Source organism: Barbus barbus (assembly GCF_936440315.1).
Source record: "Barbus barbus genome assembly, chromosome: 32".
NCBI classification, from domain to species: domain Eukaryota; kingdom Metazoa; phylum Chordata; class Actinopteri; order Cypriniformes; family Cyprinidae; genus Barbus; species Barbus barbus.
Genome location: NC_136760.1, coordinates 15,059,758 through 15,080,232, shown reverse-complemented (window position 1 = coordinate 15,080,232; position 20,475 = coordinate 15,059,758). Strand labels below are relative to the sequence as shown.

The following is a 20,475-nucleotide window of genomic DNA, read 5'->3' as shown; positions in this document are numbered from 1 at the left end:
AAGAAGTCAATTCAGCACTTGTGTGCTGTGCAAATATCCAAAGCACATTCACAAAAAGCCGCCTCTCATACAGCGTGCAAATACTGAATTGAGTTCAATTTCGCATCTTCTTGCACTTGACTGGACAAATAGCCACAAAATTATATTAAAATATCCTCGTAAACCTAGTCGGTTTTGTCTTAAGTGATGTAAACAGTTGAGAAAGAAAAGGCACGTGTAACAGTATATTAGACCTGTGCTTTAGGTCTTAAAGTGATAGCAGCCTAATACTCCTGCTGCTGTCTGTGCCACAGAACAGAAGGCACGGATTAAATATGTTTGATATCTAAATGTTTGACTCGATATCTAAAACTAAGAATCATTAAGAACCGGAAATGATAAGCATAATTGGAATCGGAATCACTAAAATTAAAAAAATACCCAACCCTACCCCCAATTCCCTGTGATATTCTGGTCTGTAGAAATGGATGCCTCATGTAATGTTAGTATGTAGGATTTTTTTTTCGGTTTCTCACCAACCCAAAATCCAAGTAATAGCACACTTCTTCAATCTCACAAATGAGATATAATTTGCACTGAATTTTAAAGCAACCTGGTGTGATGCCTTTTTGAACAAAATCAGGCCAAAAAACAAAGTTCGTTTCACAAGCTGAAAACAGCTTGCCAAGGTGAACTTTCTGAAAAAGTTTGAAGTATAAGAATAGTAATGGTGATGTTGGCTTTACCCTGAATGGACGGGGCTGGAGACTAGGTTCACGTTGTCCATAGTGTCTGGCGTCCAGCTATAGCGTCTCATTGAATCTGCGTTGTAATCTTTTGCTAAAGCCAGGTGCTGAAACACAAAACATGCTTGTTCAGAACTGAACATGATAGTCATATTTCCATTCACTGCGGTTCTGTGGTGAACCACGGTAAACGGCCAGTGCTTTCACAGTCCTCTCAAGACTCTCCGCTCTGCTATTAACAGCTCAACCACACAATTATCACCTCGTCTTGTGGTTGATGATGACAAACACAATCAACAAAACAACATGCAGGAGAAGTATTTCTAGGTGGTTGAAGATAATGGAAAAATACCCCTGATACAAAACCAAAACAGCCAAAATAATGTGAAAAGCTAAGCATTCAAAAAATTCAACATATAGAGAAAGGAAAGAATCTGGCCTGAAAAGCAGAGCATAAAAGAATAGTAAATGCATCTTGTGAAGCATAGCTCATGTTTGCCTGCATTGGGTTGTGGATTAAGAAACAATGCAGAATTCCTCAATGCATTTTATACCTTATAATGAGAGTCAACAAGGGTGGGCATTTCTCTACAGACCCCCTGAAGCGTTTGAAGAAAAGAGACAGATTCTGAATCACTCCAAATGCACTGATCAACAGTGATAGACAAAATGACTTCAAGATCCTTAACAATAAAGTGGAACATTTTACTCTTGTCATATATTTACTGAATAGTGCTCTAATAAAATCATTTCTACAGTTTTTGCATTTTTGGCCCACCAATTCTTTATTTGCTTACTCAGCACTCGACTTTATGTGCATACTGCATACTCACTATATTTCTGGCCTTTTGGCGTGCTTTGTACTTTTAGTTTAGTAAGCTTCACAGAAATCTTACTTCACATTGACTTACATTATTTGACTTTTCATCACTCAAAATACACAGATATTGATATTATGCCAGTCATATTTGCATACTGAATTGTGATAGGCTCTTATCAAACATCTGTTACATTTTGAGAATAATAAGTGTCCTTAATTGTATTAAATGTGCACTTGTCTATAAAACTTCAAAACTTAAAAAAGTATATATTTAAAAAAACTGTGCATGCAGATAATAAAATATTATTCAAATAAAAGGCCACTTAAGTGCACTTAAAGTACACTTTTCTCACTATTATCATTTAAATTGTAGCCAGTCTTTTTTTAATATTCCATTTTATTATATATTAAATGTACCAAATTGCAACTGCATTATTATAAATGTGTAGTAACAAATACATTTAAATACATGACATACAAGTTTCAATAGAAAAATCACAATTATAGTTTAGGTATTATAATGCTTGTCAGTTCATTCAGCTATATATTTTAACCATATTTTAAAGACAATACAAGTAATTATGTTATTACATATGAAGATAAGTCCTACTAGTGTCAAAGAGCACAGTTCAACAGTTAACTGCATTTGACATCAATTTAAACTAGAATATAATAATATATAACTATAATAGTATTTTTATTTACTTGTAAATTAAGTGCAATTAAGTGTCCATAAATATTACATTCAGTTACAGTACATATATTCTTGTAAATAATATTTTTTACTAGACTTTTGAAGTATATTAAGCAGTCTTTTTATTAGGTATGATAAAGTGTAGTTCCTTTCACAAGGGAAATGGTTCATAAATGGGACTTAAGTCTCAAATAAATCTTTGTCTACAGATCTGAAATTGAAACTTTAAAAAATAAAAAACTGTTTAACCAAAGAAATTAACATTAATCTGTTTCTGCCATGCAAACGGCAATACCATAATACCATGATAAAACCATGGTGATTTTTCTTAGAAATAACTATGTTTCTTCTTAGTTTTTCCTTATCAGTTATGTTTATTGGGGTTGTATGTTACATCTAATGTTGTTAAATTAAATGTTTATTGCATATTTCAGTTTAATGAGTCTCACCATGATGATGTTTAGTGCTTGTGTGAATGACACTGTGCACCTGTGTTATTATTTAAAAGTTGCTTGTGATGGTTCATCATGTGACTTTCTCATCACCACCTGCATTTGGTGGTTATCAGTGTATTTCAAAGGTATAGGTTGATATATTAACATTATATCAGTTAATGAAATTACGGTATTTAACTCTAAATTTAAAGTAAAAACCATTAAACCTAAAATATTGTTACCGTATTTTTTTACGGTAGAATTCAGGAAACCACAGCTGCCGAGTTTTTACCGTAAATTTTACGGAATTTGTTTTTTTTACAGTGTACTGAACAATTACCATATTCACATTTTATGGTATATCATGGTACTTCAAAAAAATACCATGGCACTAACACTCTTTTTTGTTAGTGAGGACTTGCATTACTTCAGGAAATGAGAATATAGTTTAGAGTCAGGTATGCTGAGTTGAATTGGTGCAAAGAACATTATGGTCTGGGTGCTTTTAATAGCTCAAATTCACGAATTATGAACTTCCACATGACATAAAACTCAAAACACCTCAAGACAGCACAGGCAGCACAGAATCTGAAAACTCAAGGAAAAAGAGGGCGTACCGTGTCCTTGTTCGGCGCCAGGATCTCTTCAATCATCATGCTGTCACGGGTGAAGGAGCTCCGGTTGAGTGTGTTGGACCTATCCGAACTGAAGGAGCGCAGACTGTTGGCATTTACATTAATACCATACAGTGCGGGGGAGTGACAGTGAAATACACACAAAACACACACACACACAAAACAAAAACACTCATTAATGCATGCAACTTCCAGGGAAATTGATGCACAATAGGCAAAACAAAGATCAAACCCACATTTGGTGTTGTGTTATGGGTTAGACATTGAGAGAAAACAGGAGAATAGATGTCTAGAGATGAATTAACAGATGTGCAGCATCTTAAATGATACGCTGGTGAATATTTGTAATGACTGAATGAATGAGACACAAATATGTGCCAGACTGTTTTTCAAAACTATCCAGTTGGTACTTTGTTAAACCCCACTGTTAGTAACACATTATTAGACAAACTTTTATAAAGTAAATCTATAAGGAGGATCTGTGTATTTGGATAAAATGGAGATTTACAGAAATTAACCAAAAATATGACAACATTTTATTGCCAGAGGACTTATATAATATTTGGAGAGAATAAACATGGTACTTCTTTTCTTTCTAAATCTTTAAATACATGCAGAACATCTACATTTGCTTCAAATTAAATACTTCTAACCTAACATCATTTCATTTATGCATTAATTAGTCACTGTGGTGTCAACAGAAATGCACAGATTTTTTAAATTCTATCCAATACAATAAGTTGATCATTTTAATAATGAGTCAATAATGTTATGGCTGATTATCTAATGATTTTATAAGTTTGTATAGATAAAAATAAAATACTTTAAAATACTTCTCTTAAATATTTCAAGTGAATTTATGCATCAACATGATAAAATATGATAAAGATATAGATTTCCTAAAAGTGTTAACATATAATAATTAAATTATTAATGTTTTTAAAGATCAACTTTAACTTTAAACATTAGATAATGGTAAACGTAATCTAAATGTAAAAATAAAGGGAAATGAAAGTAAGTAATAAAAGTAAATAATATGTATATCCACTGAAATATATCCAAAATCAGCCAATAGTGATGAACTGAAAGATTATAATGCTGTGCAACATTGCAATTCATTCCAGCATATTAGAATACTATTTTTTCTACTGCTCTTTGAGCACATTTGATAAAAAAAAAAAAAAAATGTTGAGCGTAACAGCAAATAATGGAGTGGAGCTATCAAATGGACAATTATATAAAACTGTACTGAACCTTAAACAGATCTGGAAGTTGTCTGGAAATTGCATCTTGACTCATTTCTATTTGCAGTATTTTCTTGACTTCATTTCTATTTGCAGTAAGGCCAGGTGCATTAATGCAGACTGAGCTAACATTCGAGTGCTCTTTCCAAAGGCTGTGCCCAATCATAAATCAATATCACAGCAAAATCTGGCACTGTCTGACTGCCAAAGGAGAATCTGTTTCTTGTGAGCATGTACTGTGAGTTAAATGGATGAAATTTGATTCGGTTGATGAGGTTCTTCATGCATCCCTGGAAGCTACATCAAGAAACTATTTTGTACAGTAACTGGACTCAAGGGGACAAAAACTCAAATGTTTACGACAATCAAACCTGAAAAGAAAAAGAAAAACTTGACAAATCAGGTTCACACAACAAACCTAAAATCGAAATGAAACCATAGTCCACAGACAGCAAGAATGTGTATACTTCATCAAATGAAAAACAATGTACAAAGCACGGTACACGACAATGTTCCATGGTTTCTGAATGACTCGGGATATAGGATGGGAAGGGTCGGAAGCATCATGCCCTCTTACCTGACTTTAGGACTATGGTGATTGTTTGGAATGGAAGAGGAAGAACAGAGGAAATTGAAGGCAACAAATCAGAAATGCAGTGGCTGAATGAGACAGACTCTAATGCCTGGGGCTGCATTGTGCACACTAATTAACTGAGGCTTTACTCCTCTTATACTCTTTAATCCACTAGGACGTGATATTTGGCATATGCAAAGAAAAGAACACAGATAGAATACCCTAAACACTAAAGAAGTTATTATGAAGTATGTCTACATCTCAAGTAATTCTCTGTATGACAACTGAACATCACTTCCCCAACAGTTGTGCCTTTATGATCATATACAGTTATGTTTATGGTGCTGCTACATTTGTTATTCCTTGCAAAACTCCAGGGCCTGTGCCACAATCCCATGACTCCCATGAGATGAGTAAATGCAATGTGCGGTCTCTCATTTCACACCCGAAGAGAGCGTTTCTTAAAGGAACAGACACAAAGAATGGCCAATTTACTTCATAAAGCATTTATAAAATATGTATGTATAAGGGAGGGACAATAGCCAATAGTGATAGGCTGATAATTATCTAATTATCTTTTTGCTACTTATACTACTTTACTTTAACTTATATTACTTTATCTTAAAAATCAAATTATAAAAAAACTAAAACTACAATGAATAATTTTCTGAATGAAAAAATATAAATAACAGGAAAAAGAATAGTAAGATATTAGAAATGTAATAAAAAATTTAAAAAGTTAACATTTTCATTAATCAATGCCCATGATTAATTAAATATAGGCTTTTAATATCGGGCAATAAATATCCAATGCTGGACGGTGCCGATAAATGAGTAATAAATAAAAATCATAATATATAATAAATCATCATAAATAATAAAACATAATAATAAATGAAAATATCAGTCAAAAACAATATGATGAATGCCTTAAAAAACATGGTATGACCCCTTTAAAGAATAAAGCAAAAAGAGAGTCACATGGCAACATCCAAACAAACATTTCTATCACATGATTATTGTTTTCACTGAGGCATAATTTACCTTCAAAACATAAAATCCACATTTACACCATAATGTTAAGTCATTAGATAAAAAGTGTCCTCTAAGTGACAAATGCTGTTATTGAACATGATTGTAATTTCCTTTTTGTGGCTTGCGTGTACAGTACTGTGAAATCTCACTCAACCATTTTGGTTATTGAATGCAGTCAAACTTCTGTTTGTTGGAGGGAAAATCCCCTGAAGCGAGTTACATGTAGGTTAAACATTAGCTACGGCCTTCTCACTCAACAGCACATGGTACTGAATCAAATGATGACAGCAGGCGGTCAACACACTATGTAAATAAAGAGTGTACATCCTCAAGATAAGGCAGGAATCAGAAACTAACAGCTGGGTGCTGTGGCCATGAATACTCTCCATTCAGAAACCAGATCTTTTAGATAATAGTTATTGTGAGTGAGCAGTCACATGGGTCAGGAACAACATGAGGACAAGCAAAATTTGGGTCAACTGTCCCTTTAAATGGTCTAACGATTTATCTTGTGTGGTTTGTTAACCTGGTCCAACAGTCCAGATATTGTGAAATGTTGTCGTCCAAATAACTAATGTATGTTTTTAAATCCTAAACTATATTAGCAGGGAATTAGTACTGATACTTACATACAGCATGATTCCTATAGATATACTGATGTTAAGAGTATGACTCAATTGTCAAAACTTCATGACTCGGAGCTTGTGGGGTTTGAACCTAACGCCTTTTACAATTAAAAAATATTTAGACCTACATTTATGTGTTAAAACTGCATATCTAATTTCCATAATTTTTATTACAAGAAATTAAATGATAAACTGTGTGAAGCATATTGGTCAATCTGCACTCACAAAAAAATAAATAAAACAATCAGTTTATTATTAACTATATGTGACCCTGGAGCACAAAACCAGTCATAAGTAGCACGGATATATTTGTAGCAATAGCCAAAAATACATTACACGGGTCAAAATTATCCATTTTTCTTTTATGCCAAAAATCATTAGGACATTAAGTACAGATCATGTTCCATGAAGATATTTTGTAAATTTCCTACCGTGCATATATTAAAACTTAATTTTTGATTAGTGATATGCATTGCTAAGAACTTCATTTAGACAGCTTTAAGGGCGATTTTCTCAGTATTTAGATTTTTCCCTCAGATTCCAGATTTTCAAATAGTTGTATCTCTGCCAAATATTGTCCTATCCTAACAATCCTAACGATACATCAATGGAAAGCTTATTTATTCAGCTTTCAGTCCCTTATGACTGGTTTTGTGGTCCAGGGTAACATTTGCATTTTGATTTTAAGTAATCACATTTTCAAAGTTAATTTATTTGGGTTGCTTAAATGCTTTAATTGTTAAAACAATTAAATTTATTCAGTAAAAAAGCATGAACATGATTAAAATATGGCTAACAAGAAATATCTAGTTAATATTAGATTTAGTTAATAATAGAAATACTTAATTTATGAGATTTCAAGAATCTGATTCACTCATGATAAATGTATAAACATGGTTATTGTATATTTAAAACAAATTCATTTTATTATTATTATTATTATTACTATTTATGAAATCCTACCTGTTTTACTTATGTTTGACTGACAAATAAGCATCACGTTAAGTTTATTTGTTAAAACAATATATTTCAAATGGATGGAAAATTTATATGCAATTCAAATACATAAATCATAAGTTTAGGCCTAAATATTTTTTTGAGCGCTGTAGCACCTACAGCCTTACCTGGTGTATATCATGCTGAAAACAGTAACGGATGAAGTGTAATTTTCAGAATAATGTAAAGAGCTGTTTAGACATCACTTTCTGCATGTGATGAGGGTATGTTACCTGGCCGTACGGGCTCCGACACTGAATCCCACGTATCCTTCCTGAGGGAGAGAGTCGTCTCCGAGCTCTCGCAGATCTTGCGGTCCCAGGTACTTGTCCGTGTCTCCTGTCATCGCATCCTCACCTGTCAGCAAAAGAGAGAATTACTACACCCTTCAGAGAGACACTGACCCTATAAAGCCAGCATGGATGACATTCAAAGCCCATATAACTTCCGTCATGTTTTCCATTTTTCTTTGGAAAAATGTGCACCAGTGAATCATGAGGAGTGAAACGAAGTAAATAGGGTACATTTTGATTTCATGTTGGCGTTAAGAATGAATGGCAGGATTCGACCAAAATGCCCCACACCAATCCCAAAATACCGCAACAGTCACTGGCACACTTCCCCGACTCTTTCATAGCTGCAGATTCATGCAAGTTTTGTTTAGATTATATTATTATAAGTCAGGAAATGTAAGCAAGGCACTTAGAGAACATCAAGACCATATGTTGCAGCTCGCTCATGGTGACCATTAATCTGTTTTTAATATGCATCTCTGACCAGATAGATTCAAACAGGCCATCCATCCTCAGACGTTGCAGTTAATGGACACTACACCAGAGCAGCAGTGAAGTGGGTCACAGAAACAAAGAGAGGAAGACTGGAATGCAGAGAAAGGAAGAGGAAGGCTACAGTCACACTGCAAGAAAAAGCACCCAATTATGATTTTATGAATTTTGAGGAGACTTTTCACATGACCTACATGCTAATACTAAAACTTATGATAATAAAATATATACTCAATCTATAAATATATATTAATAATTTCTAATAAATACAGTATAGATATATATTTACATTTATATAAACATATTTTACATAAGATTACAAATATTTATATTTAATATATATTAAAGAAAAAATATTTGCATGTTCTGTATAATAGATAATAAAACAAATAAATTATTTGATCTAAAGGCATCTATAATACTAGAATGCAAAAAGACCATTTCAATACAATATGCAAATAACTGCAAAAAAATATGACCAATCATAATTCAGCAGGCAAATAGTTGTCATCCCATTTTGTACACTGACAAAAATTTTGCAAACAATTTCAAAGAAAGGGTAAGTAACACATTGAATTAAAAGTGGCATTTTGTAGTAGAAAAACTAATATTGTAAAATAGAACACACTTGCAAAACCCTATACCAATAATCTTGTTTTTTACAAGTAGTTTTTTGGTTTTTTAACTTCACCAGAAAAATAAAACCTTTGCAGTATATACCAAACATTGCAAAAACGTCAAAACATTTAATCCTAAATTTCTTAAGAAAACAACAAAAAACATTCAGTTAAAAAAGAAAGAAAAAATTAAATTTAGCTTGGTTCAGTTAAACAATATTTCAGTAAAATAATATAAATAATCATTTTAAATAATATTTTGACTTTAATAAAACCAGTTAATTTACGTTACCATTTTTAGCTACCATTTTTGTACTTCATAGCTTAAATTATACACAAACCAAAAAACATCTGAATGTCTGTTTGTTCTTTTGAATGTCGAATGTCTGTTTGGGCTAAATTAAATTTATAAATTCATAAACATTTAAGGTTAAAGATTTAGAACCAATTCTAGCCAGAATGTATGATCAGTTTTGAATCAGATTTATTTCCACTTTTGGAAGTGGCCCAGAATAAACATAATTAGTTTTCTGTTCACATTGTCATTCACAAAACAGCTCCGTCACATAATGTTTATAAAAACCATAATTGGGCCACATTCAACTATGCTGTGAATGCAGGTTAGAATAGAGATTGGGGAACACAGCATTCCTTCATGCCCCCCCACCCCCCTCCACTCCACTGCTATTCACCCAGGCAACCACCTCCCCCAAAATCAGTCCCAATGAACAGCAACTTTCACTCTCTTTCATGCAAACACACACAATGATTAAATTGTGAAATGTCCTAAAAAGAAACCCTAATCTGTTCTGCCTCTTACACAATAAAGCAATTCACTAGCACCCTGAATACTACCACAAGTTAAGGGGTCAGCAAAACATTTAATTTTACAGCCTTAAGAGGAACATTTATTTTAATTAAAGATGTCCTGAAAAGGTTAAAGCAAACTTCTGGTCACAGTTTTGCAAGTAAACTCAAACACACAGACACAGATATCATCTTTCTCACACTTCGGCTTCTCTACCACTTCTAAAACTATCGTTGTTGTGTGTTTTTGAACAGCGTGATGGAATCAGAAATAGCCATTCGTGATGAACAAGATCTCTTACACTGACCAGCCAAATCCATCCTTCATTTTCACACCAGCTTTAAAAATATTTACAGGTCCTCTTTGTCCTCTTTCACTCCCAGAAGCCACACTTCCTCAATCCAGTAAACTCCAAACGGCACGATTACTTCCACATGTCCACTACGGCCCTGTCCACAGTGTCTGAAACGATCCAGTTGCCTCTGTCTACACACACACACACACACACACACCCCTCTGCCGCGGCCTGACAGGACGTTCAAATGGCGAGGGGCTGGCGCGAGTCTGATCCGTGTGAGGTCATCACGGGAGCGAGGTAACACTTGAGGCAGTTTCAGAGCGAGTGTGGTGATCGGATCTTGGCATTCCTCATGCCCCAGGAGCCTCCAGCTGGGGTGGGACACAATGGAAGTGGAAGGGGGCATATTTCTATGCTAATATGTGCTGGTGCTGAGGTGCTCTGTGTAATCAGACCCTGTTCAACAGAGGGACAACAAAAGAGCCCTTCTACAGGCAGCAGAACAAATAGTAAAAAAGGAGGGAGACCAACGGAAAAAGACCGCCTGCCACCTGACCGCAGCCCCCCGGGAACAGCGCGCTTGAGCTGCCACAGTACAAACTCCAGGAACTCACAATCACTGAACACATTGTGACACCTGTTAATAATCCCCGCAATTTTAAAGTTGGCATGAAATGAAAAATCACTATTTTGTACATGCATATTATAGAGATTATTGTGAAAATTCATTTGTGTATGTTACATTTTCAATTGTATCTTTTTTTAGAATGTATAAGTCTTCATAACTGGACATTCCAACGAAAATTACTGACTTCTCTCTGGTTATGTATGCAAAATCAATCTCCAATCAATTAGAACACTTACGCTCATGTTCATCTTCCCTCCACTTTTGAGTGCCATGCCCACATCTGAAAATCCAAACAGCAACTGATAAATAGAACCAAGTCCACACCCTACAATTTTTGTCCTTCTATAATCCATTACACTTGGATGGACGTCAAAATATGGAAGATCTTACTACTTTTGTTTCACTGAAAATTCACTGCAAACACATCAGCAACTAATCTGATCTAGTTTTAACCCATTTTATCTTATGTTATAGTGTTATTTTAATACCCTTCCAGGTTGCATGCCCAAACCAACGACCAGGATAGACTGATTCACAAAAAAAAAAAGATAATTTTATTGAATCAGATAAAAAGACTCAAAAAATTAGGTGAATCCAGAATAGAGTAAGAACGCAAGGCAAAAAGTTTCACGTTAAGCATTTTCCCATAGAAAAGTGATTGAAATAGTGCAGCAGGTGCTCCATATGGATCACAAGTGCCCAAAACTTGCAGTTTGTTCCGATATCGTTGTCTTTCTTTTGAGATGTGATCTAAATACTCGTGGCTTGAAACACCTGGGAAATTGCGTTGCAGTTCTATAGATGTTAGAAAACTATGAATTGTAACATATCAGAGTGAAAAGAACACTAAAGCTTCTCAAACACCTTGATTCAAGATTATGAAAAAACTGTGCATGGAAAAAATTATTTATAATAAACGCTGCAATCGCTCATGCTCAATAAGATCAAGAAAATGTGTATTAACAAAATAAATATGTTACATTTTGATTTTCTGTTGATAGATAAAAGCATGTGCTAAAGAAAATGTAAACAAGGACTTTAAATGTAAGATACTGGTGCTGTTTGCCTGGGATCTGAGTTATTTGCACTACACCTCATGCCCGGATAAACAGAGCTGAGCTCTTTCACACTGCCAGAGAGAGAGCCAGAGAATCAGATGGAAAAAGCGAGCAGCGTCAGCAATGGTAAAAGGTTTTATGCCAAACAGACGTTTGCATCCAGTTGCCAACTGGCGTTGTGAGCAGAATTGATTCATCAATTGTTTTAGTCATCCAACTAAAAGATAATCTAAAGGATACACCATCATACAGGACATAAATGACAGAACGTTGAGATTATATTCATGTGACCATGTGTATTCTGGGCACAGGGGTGTAATATGTAAATAAGAAGCCATGTGAGTTATGTCAGTTATGCCTCGGGAGTATGCAGGAATATCAGTTTACAGTAATTAAACACCATGTTCCAGTCTCTACAACACACACACAGGTTTAACGAGGGCTGTATTCTTGTTACACATAAGCATAAACTATATTCACCACATGTCAGAACTGTTGAAGGCTTCAGACAGCATGATACGCACAGCTATAAACAACGTAATGTGACCAAAATATAGAGACTAGAAGGTGGATTCTTTTGATTTGGGCAAGTAAGAAACTGCATAGCAATAACCTAGCACCCTTTCCTTGATATGCATTCTATCAAGTATTAAATGCATTCATAACCATCACGTTACAGTATGAAATAAACAGATACACAAAATTGTCATTCATGGCACTGACTGGAAAACTTCTATTCAATCCTTCTAGCTTACACTGAAGCTCTGTGGGTTCTGACTGCAAAACAGAATCAAACTGAGCCAAAGAAACGTCTGTCGAAATATCTAACAGCCAAGACTTCTGAAGAAAACTATCCTTCACATAGAGGCTGGATTTACAAAGAGAGTATGTGTGAAATTGTAATTACTCATACAGTTGATAATATAATAGCATACCCCAGATTTAATACATGCAAGCCAACAGAGATTTGCATATTGAAGAATTTCATTCTCATAAAGAGTAGCTTAGCAACTAATACAAAGCCAGCAAGAGATAGCCATGTTGTGAAAATAATCTATAACAGAAAAAAGACTGAATAAGAAGATTTGGTTAGTTGGAAAAGGTGAAAAAAATAAAGAAACAAGCAGGTGCTATAAGAACAAACTACACAAAATAAGAGATACCTTCATCAACATCTGAAATATAGTCCTCATTGAGCATTTCAGGTACATTGGCTCTACGAACTGTGTAATTTAAATGAAAAATGTTAGAAATTATATGTATATGAACAAAACTAAACTTAAATTAAGACAAAAACAGACCGGAGTCATATGAAAGCTTGTTTACCTTCATCATCTGACATGTCCAAAACCTCATTCATTGTTTCTGGAACATTCGATTTATGTTTCTCCGTCACCGTCTGCAAAAACAGCAAAAAACGGCAAAAAAAAAAAAAAGGATTAGCTGATGTGGCTTCATTTGGCTTTGCATCAAATATAAAGCATGTCTTATATTATTAGCATGTAGCATTGCTTTTCCCTGCTATCTGTGACTCTATCAGAACAGACCTGCTACCAACTTTTGTGTTGTGATACACTGTCTGAGAACCAATATATATTAAAGCACAATAACACCTGGTATATGGTATTCTGTGGAATAGAATGTGTTATGACACAAAGTCCCTCACCACAGTAGTGTGCGTCTCCTCTGTCACGACTTTGAGCGTGTCAACCACAGAGATGTAACCCAGGCGCCTGGCAATAGCCAAGGCAGTGTTTCCATTCTGTAGGTTAAAGGGAAAAGAACAATATTAATGAATGAATGAACAAACAAATGTTTTAGAATATTAAGTAATTATTATATGCAATTTATTACATACACAATTTTATATAATATAATATACATAAAATTCTGAAAGAAAAAAAGGCTAAATCAATGCAGTGGTGACAAAACACATGGATGTGATCAAAATGAAGATAAAAATTAATTACCTTGATTTTTATATTTGCTTCAGTAAAAAAAGTGAGTAATGCATGCCTATGCAAGATTGAACTTGAAAAATTCCCAGAAAATTCCTGCCTGCTAATTCAATGCAAGCCTAAAAAAGTCTGAATGCTCAGAAAAGTAACAGCAAACAACTTCTTAACGTGACTTGTGCATCTTGTTTGGAAGAGCTTGTGCTGTTGTGATACACTCACCACTGTCAGTTCATTAGGAGAGGCTCCGTGCTGCAGCAGAAGGTTAATGATGTGTGTGTGACCCTGCTGAGCTGCCTGATGAAGAGGTGTATATCCATTCTGAACATGAGAGACAAACCGAGTTTAAATCTGTATTTTGGACCACCAGCAATCAGAAAAGACTGTTCTGTAACAAGAGACGGTTAAAGAAATGCAGTTCCTAAGCCTCAGGCATCCTGCAAACTGCTTTACCTTAGTTTTGGCATTGACTTTAGCCTGGTTCTTCAGCAGAAAGTGCACCATCTTTATATTGCCATAGTGACAGGCCACATGCAGGGGCGTATATGCCATCTGAACCAGAACACAGAGATGCACATCACTCTTAGACTTCTTTTTCCAGTCAAGCACATGAATTATGCACACATAACAAGGCAATGAAATATTCAAAGAATGATTTAACATATCTAATAACACAATCACACCTAACTATATTAACTGGCTTTTCACACATAAACTTGATAACCCATAATCATTTTTAGAGATTTAGTCATTACTTTTGGATAGTTTTCATAATATAATATGAATATAAAAGTTCAAGTTCAAAGTCTCCAGATCATTCTTATGGGATGTTCTGTAAAACTTGACCTTTTCTGTACTACAGTAACTAAGAGGGCGGGGCTCAGCAGAAGTGTTAATTCACCACTGAAATTAATTTCTTGCTAAATGCCACACATGAGTATTAATGCACTTGTTCTTTGTCATTCCTTTGCCTCTTTCCCTGTGCTCAGTGAGGGAGTGTTTTGTGTGGGTCATTGTGCTGTAGAGTATTGATCTGTGTGCTGCTGTCTGACTCACTCTCTCACTGTCTGAGAGCCGTGCTGAACGACCTTGAGCCGGGGAAACTCGATGTTTATACATGACTAACCAATGAGGGACTGGCCAGACATTGCGTGTGCAGATGTGTGTGTGTGTGTGTGTGTGTGTGTGTCACACATCTATCTATATACCCATCTCTCTGTCTGTCTGTCTTTCTAATTGTCTCTCTGTGTATTTATTTGATCAAAATCACTGTAAAAACAGTAAAATCACTGAAAAACAGTAAAGTCAAAAATACAGTCTTCAGTGTCACATGATCCTACAAAAATCATTCGAATATGCTGATTTTCTGCTCTAGAAATATTACTTAGTACATGTAGCAAGTTTTTTTTAATTATATAATAAAAACAAAACAGATATAATAGGAAAAGAATAGAGCAAGGTAGTGTTATAGGCCTTTTTTGCTTTTGTTAACTGTATAATAAATAAAAAGAAAATAAATAGATAGATAGAATACAAAAAGATTAGAGAGGATAGTGTTAGGTTTTTTATTAGAATTCAAAAGAACTGGATTTACTCAAATCAGGAATTTGTTTTTTGTAAGATTACAAATGTCTTTACTGTAAAGTTTTAATTACTTAAAAAAAATGACTGACACCAAACTTGTGTGTGTGTGTGTGTGTGTCGTGGTATTCTCTACATTATGTCCCCACAAGTATAGTAACACCAGTAAATATTGAAAAAAAATGTTGGTCCCCATGAGCAAACAAGCCTATAAATGATACAAAATTATATATATTTTTCATCTAAAAATGCAGGAAGTTTTGTGGGAGAGGTAGGTTTACGGGTAAGGGTATAGAAAATGCAGTCTGTACTATATGAAAACCATTATGCACATGGAATTTCCCCATAAAATATGGAAACCCAATTTGTGTGTGTGAGGTCATTACCTTAGTCTCTGGGTCGATTGTAGCACCATGATTAACCAGCACTTCTGAAACATTGACTTTGTCCTCTTGAGCCGCCAAGTGAAGAGGGGTCAGTCCACTCTGACACAGATATTCATTAACCAATTTAGTGACATAACCAAACAGATGTGACACATCATGCATAAATGAAGCATCCATTAATTAGCATAGGTAACACTTCTTAATGACTGAGCTGATTATTGCCATAATTTGACACTGGTGAACTTGAAGTCAACATGAAATGGCATCCACAACCCATTTTACTTCTGTAATGTGACATTTCCCGTAATGTGTTTAGTTCTGTAATGTGACATTTTCAAGTCCAACTGAATATTCAAGTAGATGAAAATGTAGAGCAGAACTTAATTTTATATATTAGGAATTTATTGGATCACAAAAAATTAAAAGTCAAATTTAAGAGCATCACATATATATGCAAACATGTATTAAGCAATAAATATGGTCAAGCTTTGATTGGATGTTGGTTTTTGTTTTCAGTACAATGTGAATAATTATGCTACTACTTTCAATAGCATGTTAAAGTATATGCACAAATCAAAATTAAGGGTTTTTAAGGTTGCGAGGATTTCATGGACATCATTTCCTATAAAATATTTAACTTACCCAAAAGGAAAATGTCACATACAGTTAAAAATATTGTAATAATGTATAATATTGAGCAATAGCATCTATCTCTTTCACCTTGTTTCCCAGATTGATGGCAGTTTCACGGGCGAGCAGAAGCGTGACCATGTCAACATTGCCCTCCTGGGCTGCCAGGTGGAGAGGACTGATGCCCTGGCGTGTCGTGGCATTGGTATCAGCTCCATATTCGAGCAGTGTGGTTGCTATCTCCATCTGGTTCTTCTTGGCAGCTATGTGCAGTGGAGTATAGCCATTCTGGGAGGGAAAGCAAGTGAAGGAGATCATAATAACTGAATATCTATGGCTATCCAAATACCAGTGATAACATGCCGGAGCTTGTCCTGGATCACTATGCACTCCCTGAACACCCTTTGAATTTTTAAACTGTATAAATAGTATAGAGGATTGGAAGATATACATTGAATATTGACAAAGGACTGAAACTTTGTCACATTTTTTGCTTGTCCAGTCCTACGCAGCACTAACTTGCATGCTGCCAAACCACTATAACCACACTAAAACCTTAGATTTATGACATTTTCAATGTTGACAGCAGTGCTTTGCTTCTAACCTCACAGACAAAGAGTGGAACGATGGCTGAAAGGTGGAGAAAAGCAGTCTGAGTGAAGAAAACAAACTTGTTTCTTAACAGTTAGCGAATGCTAAGGTGTCAGCCAGTGAGGTCCATGGATGGTGGTCCCATCCAAACTGCAAGTCAGTTAGTATTCTGCACATGCCAGATCTAACTGTTCTTTGTGGAAGAACAAAGGCAGTATCTGGGTCACTGTATTTGTTTAGGGTTTGCATTGAGCTCTTTCAGGGTGGACAAAACAACACAAATGGTTTAAAAGCATCTCTATTCAAGTTCATACAAAAAACTGGGGAAAAACATGACAGATAGAATTAAACATAGGCTTGTGTATTAAGACTAGGAGAGAACTGATTCTGTAAACTTCCAGATCTCTTTGCTGTGTTCCAAAACATAGTGAGCGGCCTAGGTAGATGACATCATATGATATCATAGGCCTATTCCTGACACGAATGCTGTTAAAAATGCTGCATCTAAAGAAACTTCTTTTGGCCAGATTCTGAGAAAAATTAATCACATACACAGTGTAATTCACAGAAAAGTAAATTCCAGAATGCACTGCACAAGCTCAGTGAAAAAAAAAAAAAAAAACAATCCAAGATTGACTAAGTGAGAGAGACATAGTGGATAATTAGTTCAATATTGACAAATATCGATAAAAAGTAGGGCAATTTACACAGCATTTCTTTGGTCTCTTACCACTGTAACATCATTAGCTTAGTCACATGCTAACATCAGTCCCTACTGTCTCTTGTACAGTGTAATATTTTTCAAAACAAGTTATTGCCTATGTTAATGTTCCAATTTGTTTAGGATGCTTCCTTAGAAGGCATAGTTGCCTATGTAGGCAGTAAATAACGAGACAGCTCTCTAGGCTTTAGAACATTCTACATTACATTTTTATTACAGATGAATCCAGACCATGTTTTTTTCATGGATGGTGTTTTCAATGCAACCAGCTGGAACTTGATAAAAAGCATTTATTCATGTTTTTATTTTTTAGTTTGCAATCATTTCCTGCATATATTACAGAACTGACTGGCAGATCAGAGAGAAATCATGACAAACCCCAGAAGCACGGGTGGGCGGAAACAGGACTGATAATTATTAAAGGCATAATTCACCCAAAAAAGTTCTGTAATCGTTTATTCATTCCTCATGTCATTCCAAACCTGCATGACTTTCTTTTTACTGTGGTGTACAAAAGCAGTTATTTTGAAAAATGCTAATGCTGCTCTTTTGGTCAGTGAAAACATTCAATGAGCAATGACTTTTATTTTCAAAAAGAACAAAATGTTCTGCTGTAGAAATAAAGTCAAGCAGGTTTAAACTGATTTGAAGGTAAGTACAAAATGACAGAACTTAGATTTTTGGGCAATCTATCCCTTATATTCCTTATATGTCACCTAAAAATACAAATTTCCTGAAAATGTACCATCCAAGATGTAAATGAGTTTGTTGCTTCAACTACAACAACCAAGTACATAAGTTTTCAAGAACTTTCTTTTTCAAAGCAATAACATGTGCATAAGCTTACCATCCTCTGTGGTTACAGTGGGTGGACTAGAAGTGAAATGAAGAAAATGATCAAGAATGTGGGGTGGAGGTGGTTTTGTGTGAGCATGTGTGCAGCCGTTTGGTTTGCAGCCATGTTTCTTCATCATTTGTGTGTGTGTGTGTGTGGGGGGGGCTTTTGGATGAGATTTGTGTGTACTAGTTGAGAAACTGCGGTTTGTAAGGGTTTCCTGATACCTTCGCTGCAGCGTGCGGAGATGCTCCTTGGTCCAACAGAAGGAGGGCCACTTTCTGGTTATCGTAGTGTGCAGCAACATGCAGTGGTGTTAGTCCACTCTAAAAACACATACATACACACATAGATATACAGATATTATTGGCCAAGAGCTCAAAGGTGGGATGTGTGAAACAGGTGCCATAATAAATCAATCAGCTTTTGCATTTGGACATTGCAGGAGAGTAAATTTAGCCAGAACACAGTGAATGAAACCTCTGGAACTGGAAAATGATAGTATGTATCCTGATAGCATACAAATGGCTCTTTTCATCTGGAAGACATCATTTTTAAAGCATTCGCTAGTGGTCTAGAATTTTTAAAGCATTCACTAGCTGTTCCCACCCCTATCCGGAATGCCGGATCCCTGTCAATCTTCAAGCAACAACTGAAACATCTCTTTCGGCAGTACTTGACTTCATCCTAAACTCACTCTTTCCCTCTATCTTTCTCTCCTTCCCTTACTAGCTTGTACTTATTTGAACAATGACTGAGACTTGGTGTTATGAGCACTTCCTCTGTCTGATTGCCTTTTCAAGATGAATCGCTTTTTGTATTCCCCAATTGCAAGTCGCTTTGGATAAAAGCGTCTGCCAAATGACTAAATGTCTGCAGTTAGAAAGACATTCAGTGGATGGTTTTACAACATTTATGATACAGAATATATGCAAAACAACTACTTAAAAGAGAACAACTTCTTATTAGTTAAAAGACACTGAACACAGAACTTGAGAAATACATTTTATGGATTTGCAGATGATCTCCGCAATTTTTTAAAAACATTTTACATTGCAGTGACTACATTTTTAGTGATAATAGGAATGTGCATTTGTAAGCAGTTCTACAATATATTGACATTAAACATGTGATTTTGTTTATATGTATTAAAGACCCTTTGAAAATAATGTTTTAAATGCACATAACTGCTTTTAATTTCTTGAGGTTTTAATGGTTCAGTCACGCTTGATTTTGTGTTTCATTCACTTCCATTCATACACATGCAAATGCATGAGAGTTGGAATGAGAGTTTACTTTAAGTGTGAATTATATGATAACCAACATTCATTAATGAGTATACATCTGTCTTTATCCCAGATTGAAGATTAGCCAGCATAAGCACACTGTTTCTTCTTTGTGTTAAATTTAATTGTCCGTAAACTGAGTTGGGAAACAGATGAAACCATTTTTAGGCAATACACAAAGAATTCGGATTAAATGTGTCCAATGCCCATGTCTCTCATCCAAAATCCCTTTCAACAGATGCTTAGAAAGAAAATGAATGCTTAATTTCTTACCGTGGTCATGTTACCAGAAACCGAAGATCGGCCGTGATGACATATACTATAAATCTTGTACGTTATAGGTTGTAACCATCAACCTATAACCATTAGTGCAAAATAGACACTTTTACCTTTCCAGCTGCATCAGGTGGTGCTCGCTTCTGTAGCAGTAATTTAGCAACTTCAATCTTCCCGTATTTGGCTGCAACATGCAGGGGAGTGAATCCTTTCTGCAAAGACAAACAGTACTTACTT

The 20,475-nt window shown here is 35.1% G+C and overlaps 1 protein-coding gene across 16 annotated transcripts in view; it reads right to left on the bottom strand.

The window, feature by feature from the left end:
- Positions 1-20,475, bottom strand: part of LOC306852329 (ankyrin-1-like) — a 250,313-nt gene that overhangs the window by 27,392 nt on the left and 202,446 nt on the right. For 10 of the 16 annotated variants that reach the window (XM_079389061.1, XM_079389051.1, XM_079389052.1 and 7 more), the window contains 11 exons: positions 20,352-20,450; positions 16,620-16,817; positions 15,900-15,998; positions 14,386-14,484; positions 14,155-14,253; positions 13,644-13,739; positions 13,304-13,376; positions 13,141-13,200; positions 8,017-8,140; positions 3,291-3,393; positions 726-832 (listed from right to left, as the gene is read on the bottom strand). In XM_079389061.1, coding sequence (XP_079245187.1) covers positions 726-832; positions 3,291-3,393; positions 8,017-8,140; positions 13,141-13,200; positions 13,304-13,376; positions 13,644-13,739; positions 14,155-14,253; positions 14,386-14,484; positions 15,900-15,998; positions 16,620-16,817; positions 20,352-20,450 — 1,157 coding nt within the window. Of the gene's footprint in view, positions 1-725; positions 833-1,279; positions 1,325-3,290; positions 3,394-8,016; positions 8,141-13,140; positions 13,201-13,303; positions 13,377-13,643; positions 13,740-14,154; positions 14,254-14,385; positions 14,485-15,899; positions 15,999-16,619; positions 16,818-18,903; positions 19,003-20,351; positions 20,451-20,475 lie in introns of all 16 variants that reach the window. The other 6 variants (XM_079389060.1, XM_079389057.1, XM_079389058.1 and 3 more) reach the window with 2 other exon arrangements.